This window comes from Syngnathus acus, chromosome 5 (genome assembly GCF_901709675.1).
Source record: "Syngnathus acus chromosome 5, fSynAcu1.2, whole genome shotgun sequence".
Classification (NCBI taxonomy): Eukaryota; Metazoa; Chordata; class Actinopteri; order Syngnathiformes; family Syngnathidae; genus Syngnathus; species Syngnathus acus.
Window position 1 is genome coordinate 14,114,708 of NC_051091.1, and position 14,137 is coordinate 14,128,844.

A 14,137-nucleotide genomic window follows, 5' to 3' on the forward strand; every position below is an offset into this window, starting at 1 on the left:
AGATGATCTGCCGATGGGACTGCCTGAAAAACAAAAGACCTACTGTTAAAGATTTCTTTGTCAGGTCAATAGCACAGCTTCTTAAGTAACAATGTTTGCAACATGCAAAAGAACTTCTTCGTGCTATCACCATTGTGGCACTGAGTGAGACAGAGGGTAATGACAATTCTGGAGCCCCTATCCCATCAGAAAAGTGCAAGAAATACTTGAGAGCGCAAATCGCAGAGGAATTTGTCCCCATTTCAGATGAGGAAGTTGAGGGACAAGAACCAGGTGATGCATTAAATCAGCACATCCAGACTAATGTCCAACAGTGGGTGACAGAAATATGTGAGGAGAGCAGGTCACTTGCCATGGCTGATGGGGATCGAGACAACATCCACTTCCTCCCTGAGATTATTCCTCAAATAACAAGTTTTGGAAGTTACTTGCCACTCTGGACAGCAATAATGGTCCCTCTCTTCAAAAGCACCAGCATCACTGCAAGTTCCGCAGCTGTTGAAGCAGAGTTCAAAAACATAAAAAAAGGGCTTTTCAAGCATGAAAGCCTACCCATTCGTGTGGACCGGTTTGTTGCTCATCATCTTTCCTTCATTGAGGGAAACATGCGGATTTGCTCTGCAAAACAAAAAAGTGAAAAGGATGTGTGTGATGCCACGACTGTCAAAGAGCCTGACAATGTCTGCAGTACTTCTCAAACTAAAGTAGTAAACAAAAGGGAAAAAAAATCTCATCATGGCGGGGAGCCAGATGCATCTACTGACAGTGCAGTTGAAAACTGGAGAGGTTTAGCGGTCCCACCGAAAAAAAGAAAGACAACTTCATATCTCTCTCCTTGTCCTGAATGGCTGCATATTGATACACAAGTGGGCTGGAAAAAAGTCAAGGTACCATTGTTGAAAAACGGGAACCATCAACAGCCTGTTAAACTTCGCACATCAAAAGTGTCTGTGCTCAATACTTGTGCATTTGATTCTGTCTTTCAATGCTTATGCTGTTCTTTCTGTGAAAGTTTTTCATTTGAAAAGACTGTTCTGAACTATGAACGTGGGAACCAATTCCTCCACCTGGTGAAAACCATCACAACACAGGGTGTGAACCCACAGGTATACTCACAGAGGGCAGAACTGCTGGGGGAAATATTCAAACCTGTCCTCCTGACCTCTGGTGCTCTCCAAATTGATGCACAATGCCACATCTCCACTGTAATTGAGAGCGCAATGAGGAATATCCCAAGTGTTTATTTGATAAAACAATACTCCTCACAGTACTGCAGTTTAAGCCAACAAGTAACAAGGCAAGTTTCACTTGTTTGTGCAAACATTGCTGTCCTGGAGACCTGTGGCATGGCTTATCTTCAGACTGCTGCTGAAGAGGGACTCAGCCTTCCTGACTCGCTCTGCCTCAGGCCAATTGAAAATCCTTCCCAGTGTCCGTCTTCATTCAAAACACAGGACAACAGTACAGGCAAGGCTCTGTGTTCAGGTAATGTTACTCTGGGTTCATTTGGAGCAGATGGGGGGCTGGGTGAACTCTGGATGACCTATAAAATAATCTTTTATAACTAGAAAACCGTTACTACACAAACGAAATTTTTACGGCACAAACCAGCACAAACGAAGCACAAACGAAACAGACTATTTTCCTTAAATTTTGCGTGGGGTGGGGGGCCAGCTTCACGGAGGTCTTTTTATCATATCCTCCCATACGCGCGTTAGCTAAAACTAGCTGTAAGTCGCCTGGATGCATTGCTATGAATTTTTTTTTCTCCCACGGGGAGGCACAACTGCGGTCAAGCCAGCCGTCTTTCGTTTTCTCGTGGTCAAACCAGCCGCTCTTTTAAAAAAAAGCGTGCCCCTATTATAGGCTTTACGAGAAAAGCAAGCCGAGGACTCACAAAACAGCGCGAGATGTCTTTTAATAACAAATGCTCGGTGAAGATTTTGACTCGGTGCTTTGGTTTTGATCTGGGTTGTTTTCATTTCAATTTCAGACACTGACGCGCGATCTCGGATTGTGCGCTTGTGTTTGCGCGCATGCGCAGAGCACCGTCACCGCTAATCCTCTTAGTGCGCCCAGCTGCGCGCGTCGCGCTATCCATCCGAATGCAAGCCGAAAAGGACGACAGTTCAAAGAGGTACTGATGGTGATCCATCAAACTTGAAAGCTAATAGTCTTAATGACTTTTCATCCTTTTCTTTAGTGACATCATGTGGTGACAATGCCTGCACGAAGACGGTGACTGGGTGAACCTCGTGATGTCATGTGGACGCTGACAGAAGATGAGAAGACTGGCGTAGGTAAGTGGCTCGCGCACACTGACGATGTGACAAAAGTTTGAGTCGCTGCTTTGAATAGTGTACGTAATAGCAAAGTTCCAGAAACGGGAAGCGTGTCAATCAATGATCCCCCCCCCATTATTGATGTTCGACATGGAGAACAAACATGCTTGTTTCATGTCATGTAATGTTTTTGCCGCCATCTTTTGACGAGTCAGCTGAAGGACTGACCGGATGACTATGCAAGTGTACTCAAATGGCTCGAGGGCCCATTGCAATGTTGTGTTGGTGCACATAAAAGCGCTGGGAATGAGGCTCAATGAGTGAGCTCAATGAGAGAGCACAATGATTGCGCACAATGATTGCGCGGTAGTGCACGAAGAAAAAAAGCTTTTCACATTTTCTCTATGCATTCCTCGAGAGAATGCAAACGAGAGAGCTTGGAGTCACTGCAATGAAATGAGAATGATAACTCTTGTAGTAATGATCATGTCAATAATCGCAAACACTCAGCACAACAATGATCCTGTGTCATGCACATGCACCCAATGACCATGCAACCTCAATTGTCAGCAAGATCGTCATAAGCTCAAACAGTTTCGTGGTGAAGCTCCACCAACGAACTGACTTGTGCCCAATTGTTCCTTGGATTTCGATTTACACTTGCCTGCAACAGCATGCGGTGTGTCCTTTCCTTTGTGCGTGTGTCCAGATGGTCATACACTCGGAAAGTAGAGCACTGGGCTAAGCCACTTGAACACACATGGTGTGGGTGTATCCCTTGTCTGTACGTCACTTGGAACGTGCCCATGAAACAAAAATGAAAAAGAATGCTGACACTAATATCTTTATTTTGTTCTTGAGAGATGACAAGGCTTGAAAGGGTGAAAATGAAGGAATTCTCCTTTTTGTAAGCTAGTACACAAACGTTGTTGACACGTGCGCATTCAGGCATATCCAGGTCAGTAAATTTTATGTGATTACATTTACAACAGTCGCCTGAAGCGCTCTCTTTTTTTACTCATTGGCTTAGCAGCTTCTGAGTTGGAAAGGATTTTTTCTTTGTAACAAAAGATTCTAATGAACCCACAGTCGTATCTTTTTCCTCAGAAGTATCAGTGCAGATCAACAAACGGTTTCCCACTAGATGGCCAGCTCGCTTACTTTCTGTCATGTCTGCCTTTTTGCTTTCACTGAAATTGGTTCTTAATTTCATGCAAGTCTCACTACCAAGCTCCTTTATTTTGAAACCAATACAGCACAAGATGAATCATGAACATATGGGCATACATTCAGTGCATTCATTGCTTCATTGTTGCAGATTTGCAACGTGTTGCCAAACCTGTACCAACGGATGCCACATGCTTTATACCCTATCGTTTGTCCAATTCCGTTGTACCTGTTGCACAATGACAATAAGGGCATTCTGTTCTATATATTTGAGCAACAGTCCATACTAGGGCCATTGTCCTAGCACTGGTGTTTACTTGCTTTTTAATCCTTCTTTTGTCCAAACACCAGCTGCTGCTGGACACGCCCTCTTAAAACTCATTCCAAAGCATCCTGCTGCCATACAACGCGCAGATGTTTTGCTCACGGCCTCATCCTCATGGTTGCCACCATCATCATCATTACCATTACCATCACCATTGTTAGTGGTGCTCACTCTAACTTGTTTGCAAGAACCACACGGGAGACAGTATGCCCTTTGAGCACTTGCAAGGGGAGAATTCGTTTGTCACTGTGCATACAGTGATGTTCGAACGAAGTCTGACTTCGGCCTCTTGCAAGAGCATATTTATTGAGAGAAACAGGGTGGGGGTGAGAGTGGACAGGATGGGGCTGAACCCCTGGCCTCTGGTCAAATCATAGCAGGGGGTGTTTTACGATGTGTAAACAGAACAACTTAGATTGCTTCCTCTGCAGCTGGTCAATCAGTTCAAAGGATCTTAGCACTTTGTTCTACTACTTTAAGACAGGGCAAATTTGGTTACTTATTACAGGTTACATTCCAACATAATCATAGGATCAAACTAATCTATGAACCCTAACAACCATCATCATCACGCCTCTACCACTGTCCCGGTGGGAAGAGCTCTCTTCCTTTTGTACAACTCGAGTGGTGATTGTGGTGGCGAGCGAGCATGAGCGAGTCTCGGCTGACTCAGGTCGAGGGGCGGTGCATTAGCGTCGCCCAGCAAAAAACCCACGCAAATGGCTCGTCAGACTCCAAACTCTTCTTGGGCAGTCTCAGCTCAGGCTTCTACCCAGAGCTTTGTAGGCCACCAATTAGTGCTGCTCCCAGTCACGCCCGCTGAGCCTTTCCAGCAGGGATGCGGACGGATGGCAGGGATGCGACGCGTGAGGTCTGTTTTAGAAATGAATTGGCATTCAGACGTTAGCGTCTTTTGTCTTGCCGTCTTTTTGTGAGAACACGCGAGTGGGCGAAACCAAGAGCTGAGTAAGCCCAAACAATTTGAGCAGGATTGCTGATTTAAAGGCTGGGCCGAAGCCAACCGTTTGTAACGTGGGATGAACGAAAAATGACAAGCCCAACAATCCCCCTGAAATGTGGACGAGAACTCGCCTTGCCTCACCGACTGGGCCTTGTATTCCCTATGCAGCCATCTTCAGGTTCCGGAGTGACCTGCCTCATGCGTTGAAATTGGATCTCGGCGAGAGCGTTGGCATCCTGGAGAAATGCCAAGGTAACTTTGAGTTGTGAAGCCAGACGTTCCAATTTTTGTTCCTCTCCTGTAGTAAGTGAGTCCATCGATTGTCCTTTCATGCTATGGAATGATCTTCAACTGGAAAGAAGACAGTGCTCCATGTGGCGTTCCACTTGTAAACCGTCCCTTTTTTGCGCCTTTTTAGGGTGGTTCAGAGGATTTTCCTGCAAGAGGACCAATGTCAAAGTAAGAAAGTGATGCCTGCCTGCCTTCCCTTGCCCCCCCCCCGCGCCCTTTTTTCGTCCTTGTTTGTCTTTCCCATCCAACGGAAGTTCTTGTCTTTATTAATCTGAATTTTTGTTTCTCTTGCTGCAGGGAATTTTTCCGTGCAGCTACATTCACGTGACGAAATACGCCCTCAGCAGCGACGGGTATGACCACCCCGATGAAATCCAAATCATGTAGTGCTCCTCGACTGACTGGCTTCACCGAGCACCGTGAAGTCCTGTTCACAGGACTGCGAGCAAAACTACTGCGAGCAGGACTGCTCATGACTTAAGCGCATGCAAATGCAAACGTGGCACAGCAGGAGAGAGTATTTGAACTTCTGTTGGTCATCTTGAGAAAGCGCAATGAACGGCGCACCAAGCGATATTGCAACAAATGACATCGCAGGTGCATGGCGCCATCGCTCCAACATTCCATCACCGCCGCGTTGCCGTCTTTTGTGTGCACGGGGAAAACCACTCGTCAGGCTTCATTTCGTCACCCGCAGGCTCAACGGTACGGCGACGCCTGTTGAAGACGCGCTTGTTGCCGAGGTGACGTCCACGCTTCGGGAATGGGCGCCGCTGTGGAAGCAACTCTACGTGGTGAGGGGCTTCCTTTTCCTTTTCAAATGCACCGAAACGTCCTCATCCGAGTGCTGAACAGTAAGCTTTCCCACGAGCGCGTCTCATGCGAACCTGAGCACGTCACATGCAAACTCTTTTGACCCATTGAGAAGCACCGACGGCGTGGTACGCTTCCTGACGAAGGTCTGCCCTCGAATAATTTAAGGCGCCTACGCAATCGACTTGAGCGCCATCGGGACAATTTGCCCCTTAGCATAGTGACGATGTGATGAAGTAGACTTGATAAATGCCACATCCAAATGAAATTGGAATGAACGTCCCCATCAGAAACGCAAGGTGGAAGTGTTCTTCCAAGTGGCTCACGTAATGTCGGAATTGATGGAGCTGAGGAAGCAGCTGGTGACGGCGCGGCTGGTGGAGCGAGACAAACGAGACATCAAACGCGACGTGGCCACCAGACTGGACTGGGGAAATGAGTGAGAGCTCCCGCCCCCGCATTGCTCATCCGTCTGGCTGGCGTCCTATTGCTCTCGCTCTCTCTCTCGCTCTCTCTCGCTCTCTCTCACCCTCACCCTCACCAGACATTTGGGCTTGGACTTGGTGCCAAGAAAAGACTTTGAGACGGTGGATGAAGATAAGGTCAGCGTCTCTGACCTTTACAAGATAGTGAGTTTGAGTCTGTGGCTTTCTCTTCAAGCGCAAGTGTTGTTTTGCGACTGATGCATTTCTGCTCTCGTCTTCTCAGCATCTCGGCAGCAGGAACGACGTTTGGCACGACTCGCAGGTTTGCCAGCTTTGTTTGACGCGTCTGAGAATGGGGCAGAGCTCAGCCAAGTGCAACACCTTCATTTGTCACGTCTCATAAGCCCATTGCCCACAGGGCAAAACAACACGGCCTTTCCAGCAAAAGGAAAGGACTCTTGCCCTGATGTCAACATGAACAAATGACAATTGATAGCATACTTACTTACTTACTTAGGCCTTTACATTTCTTTCGGAACATAGGCCATTGATGAAGAGTTTCCACCCTCGTCTGTCTTGTGCCATTTTCTCCAGCTGTTTCCACAACAGTCCCCTCTTCTTGACATCCAGCTCTGTGCTCCTTCTCCAGTTGTTTTTGGGTCTCCCTCTGCTTCTTTTGCCTTGTGGGTTCCATGTTAACGCCTGTTTAGTTATAGCCGTGTTGTTTTTTCTCAGGGTATGTCCAATCCAGCTCCACTTCCTCCTCATAAGCTGTATCTCTTTTGTTTCTTGTTTGATAGCGTGCAATGAAGAAATTGCCTTTCTGCCATTCACACTGACTCGATGTAGGATGTCAGATGTCGTGGTCTTTGTAATGGCCCATCCTCAATTCTCCACAGAGGCACGACAGCGTCCAGCCGTGTAGAGCTCCAGTCGCGCACCACTTGCTGCTCAACATGAAGACTTCCACCTGTAACAGCATCGGAGAAGACAGCGACATCTTCTTCTGGCTCTACGACTCGAGGGAGGCCAAAAGCATCAGGTTGGTTTTTGGCCCTGCGACAAACAGAAGGCCAGCTTGAAGCTTGGCCTCCTGCTTGTCTTTCAGTGAAAAGTTCATGGTCAGACTCAACAAAAACGGAGAACCCAAAAAGTCCCGTGAGGTGAACGGGCTGTGGGCTCTTTTCACTGTAAGTTAGTCGCTTCCCCCTGCTAGTGTCGTTCCACTCTCCGCCATTGTGTTGTAACAATGTGCGTGCAGGACTTGAGCAACAAAGATCTGAAGAGAGATCTCTACATTGTCTCACAGGTGATCCGCTCAGGTAAAACCACGAGACGACAAGCGGAGCCTTTGTGACTGACTGTCAGTGGGTGTCAACAATGTTCAACAACGACTTTCTCTCGTTGCAGGAAGAATGCTGCTGAACGAGCACAGAAAAGGGCTCCGGCATGTTCAATACCGCCGCCCGTATGGCTGCGCTGTTCTAGCCATGAGCGACATCCTGCAAACCATCGCTGAGCTCAAAGAGGAAAAAGACTTTGTACTCAAAGTGTACATGTGAGTTTCTCTTGCATGACTTCTTCTCTCTCTCACAACATTGGCAGACTTGAGACATTTTACTGAAAATTGAATCTTCAGGTGCAACAATGAGAGCGAATGGTACCAAATCCACGAGAACATCATTCGCAAGTGCAGTAGCAAATACTCTGCACCCGCAAACAACTCCGGTAGGGCAGTTTTCTTGAGATGTAGTGATCACTCTGTCAGTTCTGGGGCCATCCCATGTGGGCGGTGCCCCTCACCTGGGAGGAGGCCCTGGGCCAGATGCCAGACACGTCTCCCATCCGGCCCAGGAATCCCGTCCAAGTGGCCAAGGGGAGAAAAGTCCCAGCTCTGTTTCTACCCCCCCACAAAAATCTCTCCCCATTGAACAATCTGTTGTATCTTCATCATGGTCATTTGATTGGCATGTCCATCTTGCCTCCCAACGTGCGTCCTCAACCGGCTCCTGTTGCCAACGTTGGTGCTTGTGCTCCCGCAGGCCTAGTCATCTCATTGCAGCTGTTGCATGGCGACGTGGAGGCGCTGCGGCGTGAAAACAAATGGCTGTCAAGGGCGAGCGTGACGCACAAGCTCGGCTTCCCCGACGTCATGGTGCCAGGTGAGCGCGTGCGTCTTTTTTGCCTTTGCCCCAAAAACAATGCGGCGGCAATTGTGGCGTGCCTTTCCAGGCGACGTGCGCAATGACTTCTACTTGACGCTGGAGCGGGGCGACTTTGAGCGAGGAGGAAAAAGCGTCCAGAAGAACATCGAAGTCACTGTCTCACTACTCTTGGCTGATGGGGAACTCGTACAGGTGGCGTAGCTAACGCTGGTTGCGGCGACGTCTTCAAGGACGCAAGCTGCCGAGCGTCTTGACAAATCTAGCGGTTGATTGAGAGTTTGGGCTCACTCAAATGCAACCACAAATACTCCAAATTGTCCAGCAGGAAAAAAAGTGCCCTTTAATGCCAAAGGGTACCCAAATTCAAATCAACAGGCGGCTTCCCCACTGAAGGAGTGGAGCGAGAAGGGCTGCGGGTAGATGCCCAACTGACATTGTCAGGCGTGCCCCCCCAAACAGTGGGGCGAGGAGCGAGAGGCGACCTGGTCGAAGCGCAAGTAATGGCCAATGGGCCTCATGGCTCTTCTCTTCGCAGGCAGCCTTCTGATCAGCGCCCCGTCCCGTGGCGTCGCCGGGCCGCCCGCTGTTGTCGTCTTAGCGTAAAAAGCAGGTGAAAAGCCAGAGCGACTGACTATCCTCCTGTTGGTGGCGTAGGACTGCATCGGCAAGGCTTGCGGAGAGCCCAACGTGACGCAGCATCGCTCTGTGGTGCTCTACCACAACAACAACCCGCGATGGAATGAGGCAGTCAAGCTTGGCGTTCCCCTCGACAGATTCCAAGGCGCTCACCTCCGCTTCGACTTCCGACATTGCTCTAGTGAGGCTCGCTTACTCGCTTTAGCACCGACTCCCCGCCCCTGCCTGCATCTCCCTTGTCACCTTGTCTTCTCTCTGCTCCGTGAAGCCAAGGACAAAGGAGAGAAGAAACTCTTTGCTTTTTCCTTCACGCCGTTGATGAGGGAAGATGGGTCCACGCTGTCCGATCAGAGCCACCAACTCTACGTTTACAAGGTGGCCACTCGGGTTTTGTCTTTTGTTTGTTCCCAATTATCTCTTCTTTCACGCCCTCAGTGCGACGAGAGCAGCGACTTGCGTCAACCCGGCCTCTATCTGGTCCTACCCTGTTGCCAAGACGGCTCCAGCCCGGGCCTTCCCGCCGCTTCGGCCTTTCAGCGTAGCGCCAGGGAAACTTTCTGGATCTCCACCCAGCTCTTGTCCACCAAGCTCACCCAGAACGGTATCTGAAAATTGTTGGATGCCAGCCAGCCAAGAACTGGTTGAGGTCCCAAATGGGCCCAGTGACAGGTGTGTCTCCCCCGGTCTGCTAGCCAACCTGCTGGCTCTGCTCAAGTGGAAAGCTCATCCTGACCGAGTGGGCAACATCCTGGGTCGTCTGCGGCACGTCAGCGGAGAGGAAATTGTCAAGGTTGAGCTCTTCCGCTCCATTGCTGAGATTTGCTGACGTCACGGGATGCGAGTGTTTGTGACCACAAACAGTGATGGCTGATGTACTGTTTGTCGAGAAATAATCCCGCTAATACGGTAGCGAGGCGTGACGAGTTTGGAACGAGATGGACTTGACGCCACTGTCTGGCAGCGGCGTGAATGCATACCCTTGGCTTTTTCCCAGTTTCTTCAAGACATCCTGGACACGCTATTTGCCATCCTGGATGACGACGCCTACAAATATGGCCCCCTGGTCTTTCAGTCTCTGGTAAGATGCAAACCAAAAGTATTTGCTCGCATGTTGGCTCATTTGTAAGAAGAGGAGTTGTCTGCAGTCCCTTGCACAGCCAAGGCGTGAATTGTTCAGGGAAGATCTCCTAAGTTTGCTAATGGAATGCTAACCACCAAATCCCACTTCAGGTTTTCGTCATCAATTTACTGGGGGACAGCAAATATTTCCATTTCCGAGCGGTCATGGACACATACATTCGCAAACACTTTGCTGGCGCTTTGGCCTACAAGTGAGTAGAGGCGTGCGCATGTTGTGCTTGTGTTTGCATATGCGTTGTGTTCTGACCTGTTTGACTTGTACGCCAGGGAGCTGATCCGGTGCCTTAGGTGGGCCATGGAGAGCTTGCCTGAGGCGGTGTGGCAAGATCACACACAGGACGTGATGCGGGTAAGACTTGGTTCGACGTGACTCTGAGGAGGAGAATGGGAGGGGGGGCAGTAGGCCTGGGGTGGGATGCAGGAGGGATGAGGTGGGAGGCAGGAGGGCTGGGCTGGGAGGCAGGAGAGCTGGGGTGGCCCAGCGGAACAAGAACTGATATCAAGGTGCTGACGAGCAATATGTCCCAATTTAACCGCCAGGCGCTGGAGTATCTGTTCAAGTTCATCATTCAGTCTCGGAGTCTTTACTCTGGCGCCACCTGCGGGATGGAGGAGGAACAATTTCGGAGCAGCTTCCAGGAACTCTTTGAGTCCATTCGCTTTGTTCTCGGTCTGGACTGGCCCACCTGTGAGAGCCTCATCATGACTCAGGTGCGTGGACCAAAGTGAACCATTTAGAGACCTGTGCCATGCCATCAATATTTTACAACTTGTCTCGACACCGCTGTCAGCCGATTCACTCGCCTGCGCGATCATCAAATGCACAACCTGAAACAATGGAATTTGTCATGCGTTTGCTATCAATGGACGGAGACGGCTGAGATGATTTGTCTTGGGTTCCGCAAGACCTTGAAAGCTTGTGTCTGACAATGAATGTTGCTGTGACCTTTTGTGCAGGTGGCCGCATTGCGCTCCTTTACAGCTATCTTTGATGAGCTGATGCGCATATTTTCAGTGCAAGAAGTGGCGGAATTTGTGCGCAGCACTTTGGCAAGTTTGCCATCCGTGCTTGCCACTGTGGGACATTCCATGGATGTCGTCAGGTTACAGTCCATCGCTCGCACTGTGGACAGCAGCCTGTTTGCTTTACCAGGTGAAGGGCTCACTGGAAGCCGAACTCACAAGTGGGAGAGCACGGATTGATGATGTTCGGGGACATGGCTGTGTGTGGTTGCTCAGAGTCTCGAAGGATCCTACTCCCTTTGGTTCTTCATCACATTCATCTCCACCTCAGGCATCAGAAAGAGCTGCCAACGTGTTCTGGAATCCTCACTTCTCTTTTCTCAATCATCAAGGCCAGCTCGTTGGTAACAGTCGCACACAGATCTTTTCATTTAATTCTTTTTCAACTCTATTGAGGTCTGACTTTGTCAGACAATCAGACGCTTATCGCGGGTTGTATCACCGCGAGATGTAATTCAGTTTCACCCTATTCAAAAAAAGTCCAAAGGTGAGCTCGCATCTGTGTGTGAAAGAAAAGGTTTGCCCCGACCCCTCTGCTTTCTCATCTCCTTTGCCAGGATGCATCCGTACAGGAGGAGGTGGAGCTGATGGTGGAGTCTTTGTTGGACGTTCTGCTGCAGACCTTGCTGTCAATCACGAGCAGCGGCCAATCGCAGGAGGCGGTAAGAGGTCATCGCTGTCCGCAGTGCACCGCCGAGACCTCTGTTAGTAATTAACAATTTCAAAGCTCTCTCGGGCAGGGCAAGATGCGACTCTGCAGGAGTGTGTCAAACGCATCCACTCCAACTTTGCCTTGTGGGAGTAGGAGCGTGTTGTGGAATAACTCAATCAGTGTCAGGAGTGATTGGAGCCAGGGCGACCAAATGCAGCTTGAACCAGGGTTTATTGACGGGAAAAGGGAGTTGGAAGGGAGTCAGGTGCGAAAACGACGACACATACGGGACAGAGACTCACAGCCAGCAAACAAACAGACAGACAGAAGTCCACTTGGACACGGATAAAATTCTGATTGTGAGCCTCCAGACAAGACCGGGGGGAAAACTAGATGACAGGACAGGAACACTGGGCGCGGACAGGGACGGAAAGACAACAGTAGACACCGACAGGGAGAAACACACTGGCAGGGTTTAAATGCACAAGGTAACAAGAGGAAGCAGGTGACAGACATTACAGTAACGAAGGGGTGTGGCTGAGGGAAGTTGCCGGCCGAGCGTCTCTGGCACGGCACGTGACAATCAGCCCGTCAGCTAAGCACATTTGGGCCTTCTTTGGGTACGTGCTAAAACCTCTTCTAAACCTTGTGACTTTCCTCAGTTTCAAATGAGGATGTGGCACATTTTGCCCCGTCCGCTACATTTGCCCCTCGCCTATCTCGTGTTTGTCAGCCACGTCTTGAAGCCGTCGGGTGAATCTTCACAGAAACTGCTTTTGCACCTGTCCGTGCTGTTCATTTGAAAGTTCCTCTTTGAGACACCAGGAAGACTGATGGACTCGGTCATGTTTCCCACATGGGCTCCCGTCGTCCCGCCTGCCTCTGAGCCCTTGGCTGACCTTAGCACAGCTCTGATTCCTTTTGCCAGGGGGAGTTTGTGTCCTGCCTTCTGTCCCTCCTCCGTCACATGACTGACGTCCACTTCCAACACCTGATGGAGAACTTTCAGAGCAAAGAGGTACTCAAGGTAAGTCCGAGGGTTCAAGCGTTGGCCTGTGAAGATGCACAATAAGAAGTGTCAGTTATAGAAATATGCCAGAGAAAAGAACAGCGGTTGGAGTTTGAGTAACACACAACCCTTTCCAAGACCGTCAGATGATTAGCTCCTTTGATTTGAAAAGGGATTGATTGGGTTTCACATTGAATCCAAAAGGGCAGGTCAGGCAACCCTAACCACCCCCCACCCATTGCATATTGTCGTTCGCACCCACCGGGCCAAAACGGGGCAACTTCACACCTCTGCTTTGGAAGTGGACACGCCGTCTGAGTTCCAGGCTAGATGACATGCCCGGGTGACTGCGCTTTTGTCTCGTCAGGAGTTCATGATGAAAATTTGGTGCGTGCTCCGAAACTTGATGAAGCTGAGTATTTTCCCGCGGGATTGGACTGTGATGAGGCTACTCAGCAGCCAGTAAGGCGCCGGGGCGGGATGGACAACGGCAAGGCGAGGACGGGCCTGCCATTAACTTTGTGCTCCTCATGCAGCATCATCCTGCGCACGGTGCAACGTCTGGCACCCTTTCAGCTAGAAAACTTTGTCGGAGCCGACTTTGACTTCAAGGTGTTTGTGGTGCCGCCGCTCGTCCACCGCCACGTGAGTGCTTCTTCTCCTGGCGATCATTTCTGTGACTGTGCGCAGGTGTGGAGCGCCTACTTCAGTCTGGCAGTTTTGTACATCAACCAGCCCAGCTTGCAGCTGGAGAGCATGAGTGCAGCTAAGAGGAAGAAGATCTTTGACAAGTAAGGACCTGTTTCTGTCATCCTTATTGCAAAATGGAGTCTGCATCATTTTCAAGAGACACGCTCACTGACTTGGGCTGTCATGGGGCTGCTGCTCTGAGGAGAGCAGAGCTTGGCTACATCAAAGAGCCATTTGGAGCATCTCGCGCCACACCAATTTAGCGGGGGCACACATCCAAACCTTTCGAGATCAAAAGGGCCAATGACACTGTGGTTTGAACCTGTATGCAGAAAATCTGTGCAGCTGCGTTTCTGAAATCAGCTACAGGAAGCATCCCACTTTTCTCACTATCTGCTTGTATCCAAAACAATCAGAACTTTTGGTCGAGGCTTCATTGCTGTGTCCTTTCTAATGAGTGCTCCTAAATTATTTAAAGTCACAGACTTTATCTCCTTGCCTACTCTGTGCTGCGCACGCCAAATATCCCCTTGGAGCTGATACGACTAGCTCACGCGA

General features: G+C 49.7%; 1 protein-coding gene and 1 long non-coding RNA gene across 4 annotated transcripts in view; one reads left to right on the forward strand and one right to left on the reverse strand.

Annotated features, from left to right (window-relative positions):
* LOC119123473 lies at positions 1-1,491 on the reverse strand. The gene is made up of 4 exons (XR_005098060.1): positions 1,340-1,491; positions 765-1,203; positions 429-495; positions 1-23 (listed from the first exon to the last, which is right to left on the reverse strand). It is a non-coding gene; the product is annotated as an uncharacterized LOC119123473 (long non-coding RNA).
* Positions 1,492-1,707: 216 nt separating this feature from the next.
* The window catches only part of LOC119123399 (dedicator of cytokinesis protein 3-like), a 28,319-nt gene continuing 15,889 nt past the window's right edge, over positions 1,708-14,137 (forward strand). Inside the window, exons 1-30 of one of the 3 annotated variants that reach the window (XM_037252461.1) lie at positions 1,708-2,137; positions 2,204-2,300; positions 4,904-4,987; positions 5,154-5,194; positions 5,324-5,379; positions 5,724-5,820; positions 6,130-6,278; positions 6,384-6,468; positions 6,548-6,586; positions 7,164-7,306; positions 7,373-7,454; positions 7,526-7,586; positions 7,675-7,822; positions 7,904-7,992; positions 8,307-8,426; positions 8,497-8,621; positions 9,084-9,246; positions 9,334-9,666; positions 9,758-9,855; positions 10,060-10,143; positions 10,296-10,396; positions 10,473-10,554; positions 10,746-10,916; positions 11,163-11,358; positions 11,445-11,572; positions 11,786-11,890; positions 12,809-12,907; positions 13,257-13,351; positions 13,426-13,501; positions 13,580-13,680. In XM_037252461.1, the coding sequence (XP_037108356.1) occupies positions 2,264-2,300; positions 4,904-4,987; positions 5,154-5,194; positions 5,324-5,379; positions 5,724-5,820; positions 6,130-6,278; positions 6,384-6,468; positions 6,548-6,586; positions 7,164-7,306; positions 7,373-7,454; positions 7,526-7,586; positions 7,675-7,822; positions 7,904-7,992; positions 8,307-8,426; positions 8,497-8,621; positions 9,084-9,246; positions 9,334-9,666; positions 9,758-9,855; positions 10,060-10,143; positions 10,296-10,396; positions 10,473-10,554; positions 10,746-10,916; positions 11,163-11,358; positions 11,445-11,572; positions 11,786-11,890; positions 12,809-12,907; positions 13,257-13,351; positions 13,426-13,501; positions 13,580-13,680 (3,188 nt within the window). In that variant the 5' untranslated portion in view covers positions 1,708-2,137; positions 2,204-2,263. The remainder of the gene's footprint in view (positions 2,138-2,203; positions 2,301-4,903; positions 4,988-5,153; positions 5,195-5,323; positions 5,380-5,723; positions 5,821-6,129; positions 6,279-6,383; positions 6,469-6,547; positions 6,587-7,163; positions 7,307-7,372; positions 7,455-7,525; positions 7,587-7,674; positions 7,823-7,903; positions 7,993-8,306; positions 8,427-8,496; positions 8,622-9,083; positions 9,247-9,333; positions 9,667-9,757; positions 9,856-10,059; positions 10,144-10,295; positions 10,397-10,472; positions 10,555-10,745; positions 10,917-11,162; positions 11,359-11,444; positions 11,573-11,785; positions 11,891-12,808; positions 12,908-13,256; positions 13,352-13,425; positions 13,502-13,579; positions 13,681-14,137) is intronic. The other 2 variants (XM_037252462.1, XM_037252460.1) reach the window with 2 other exon arrangements.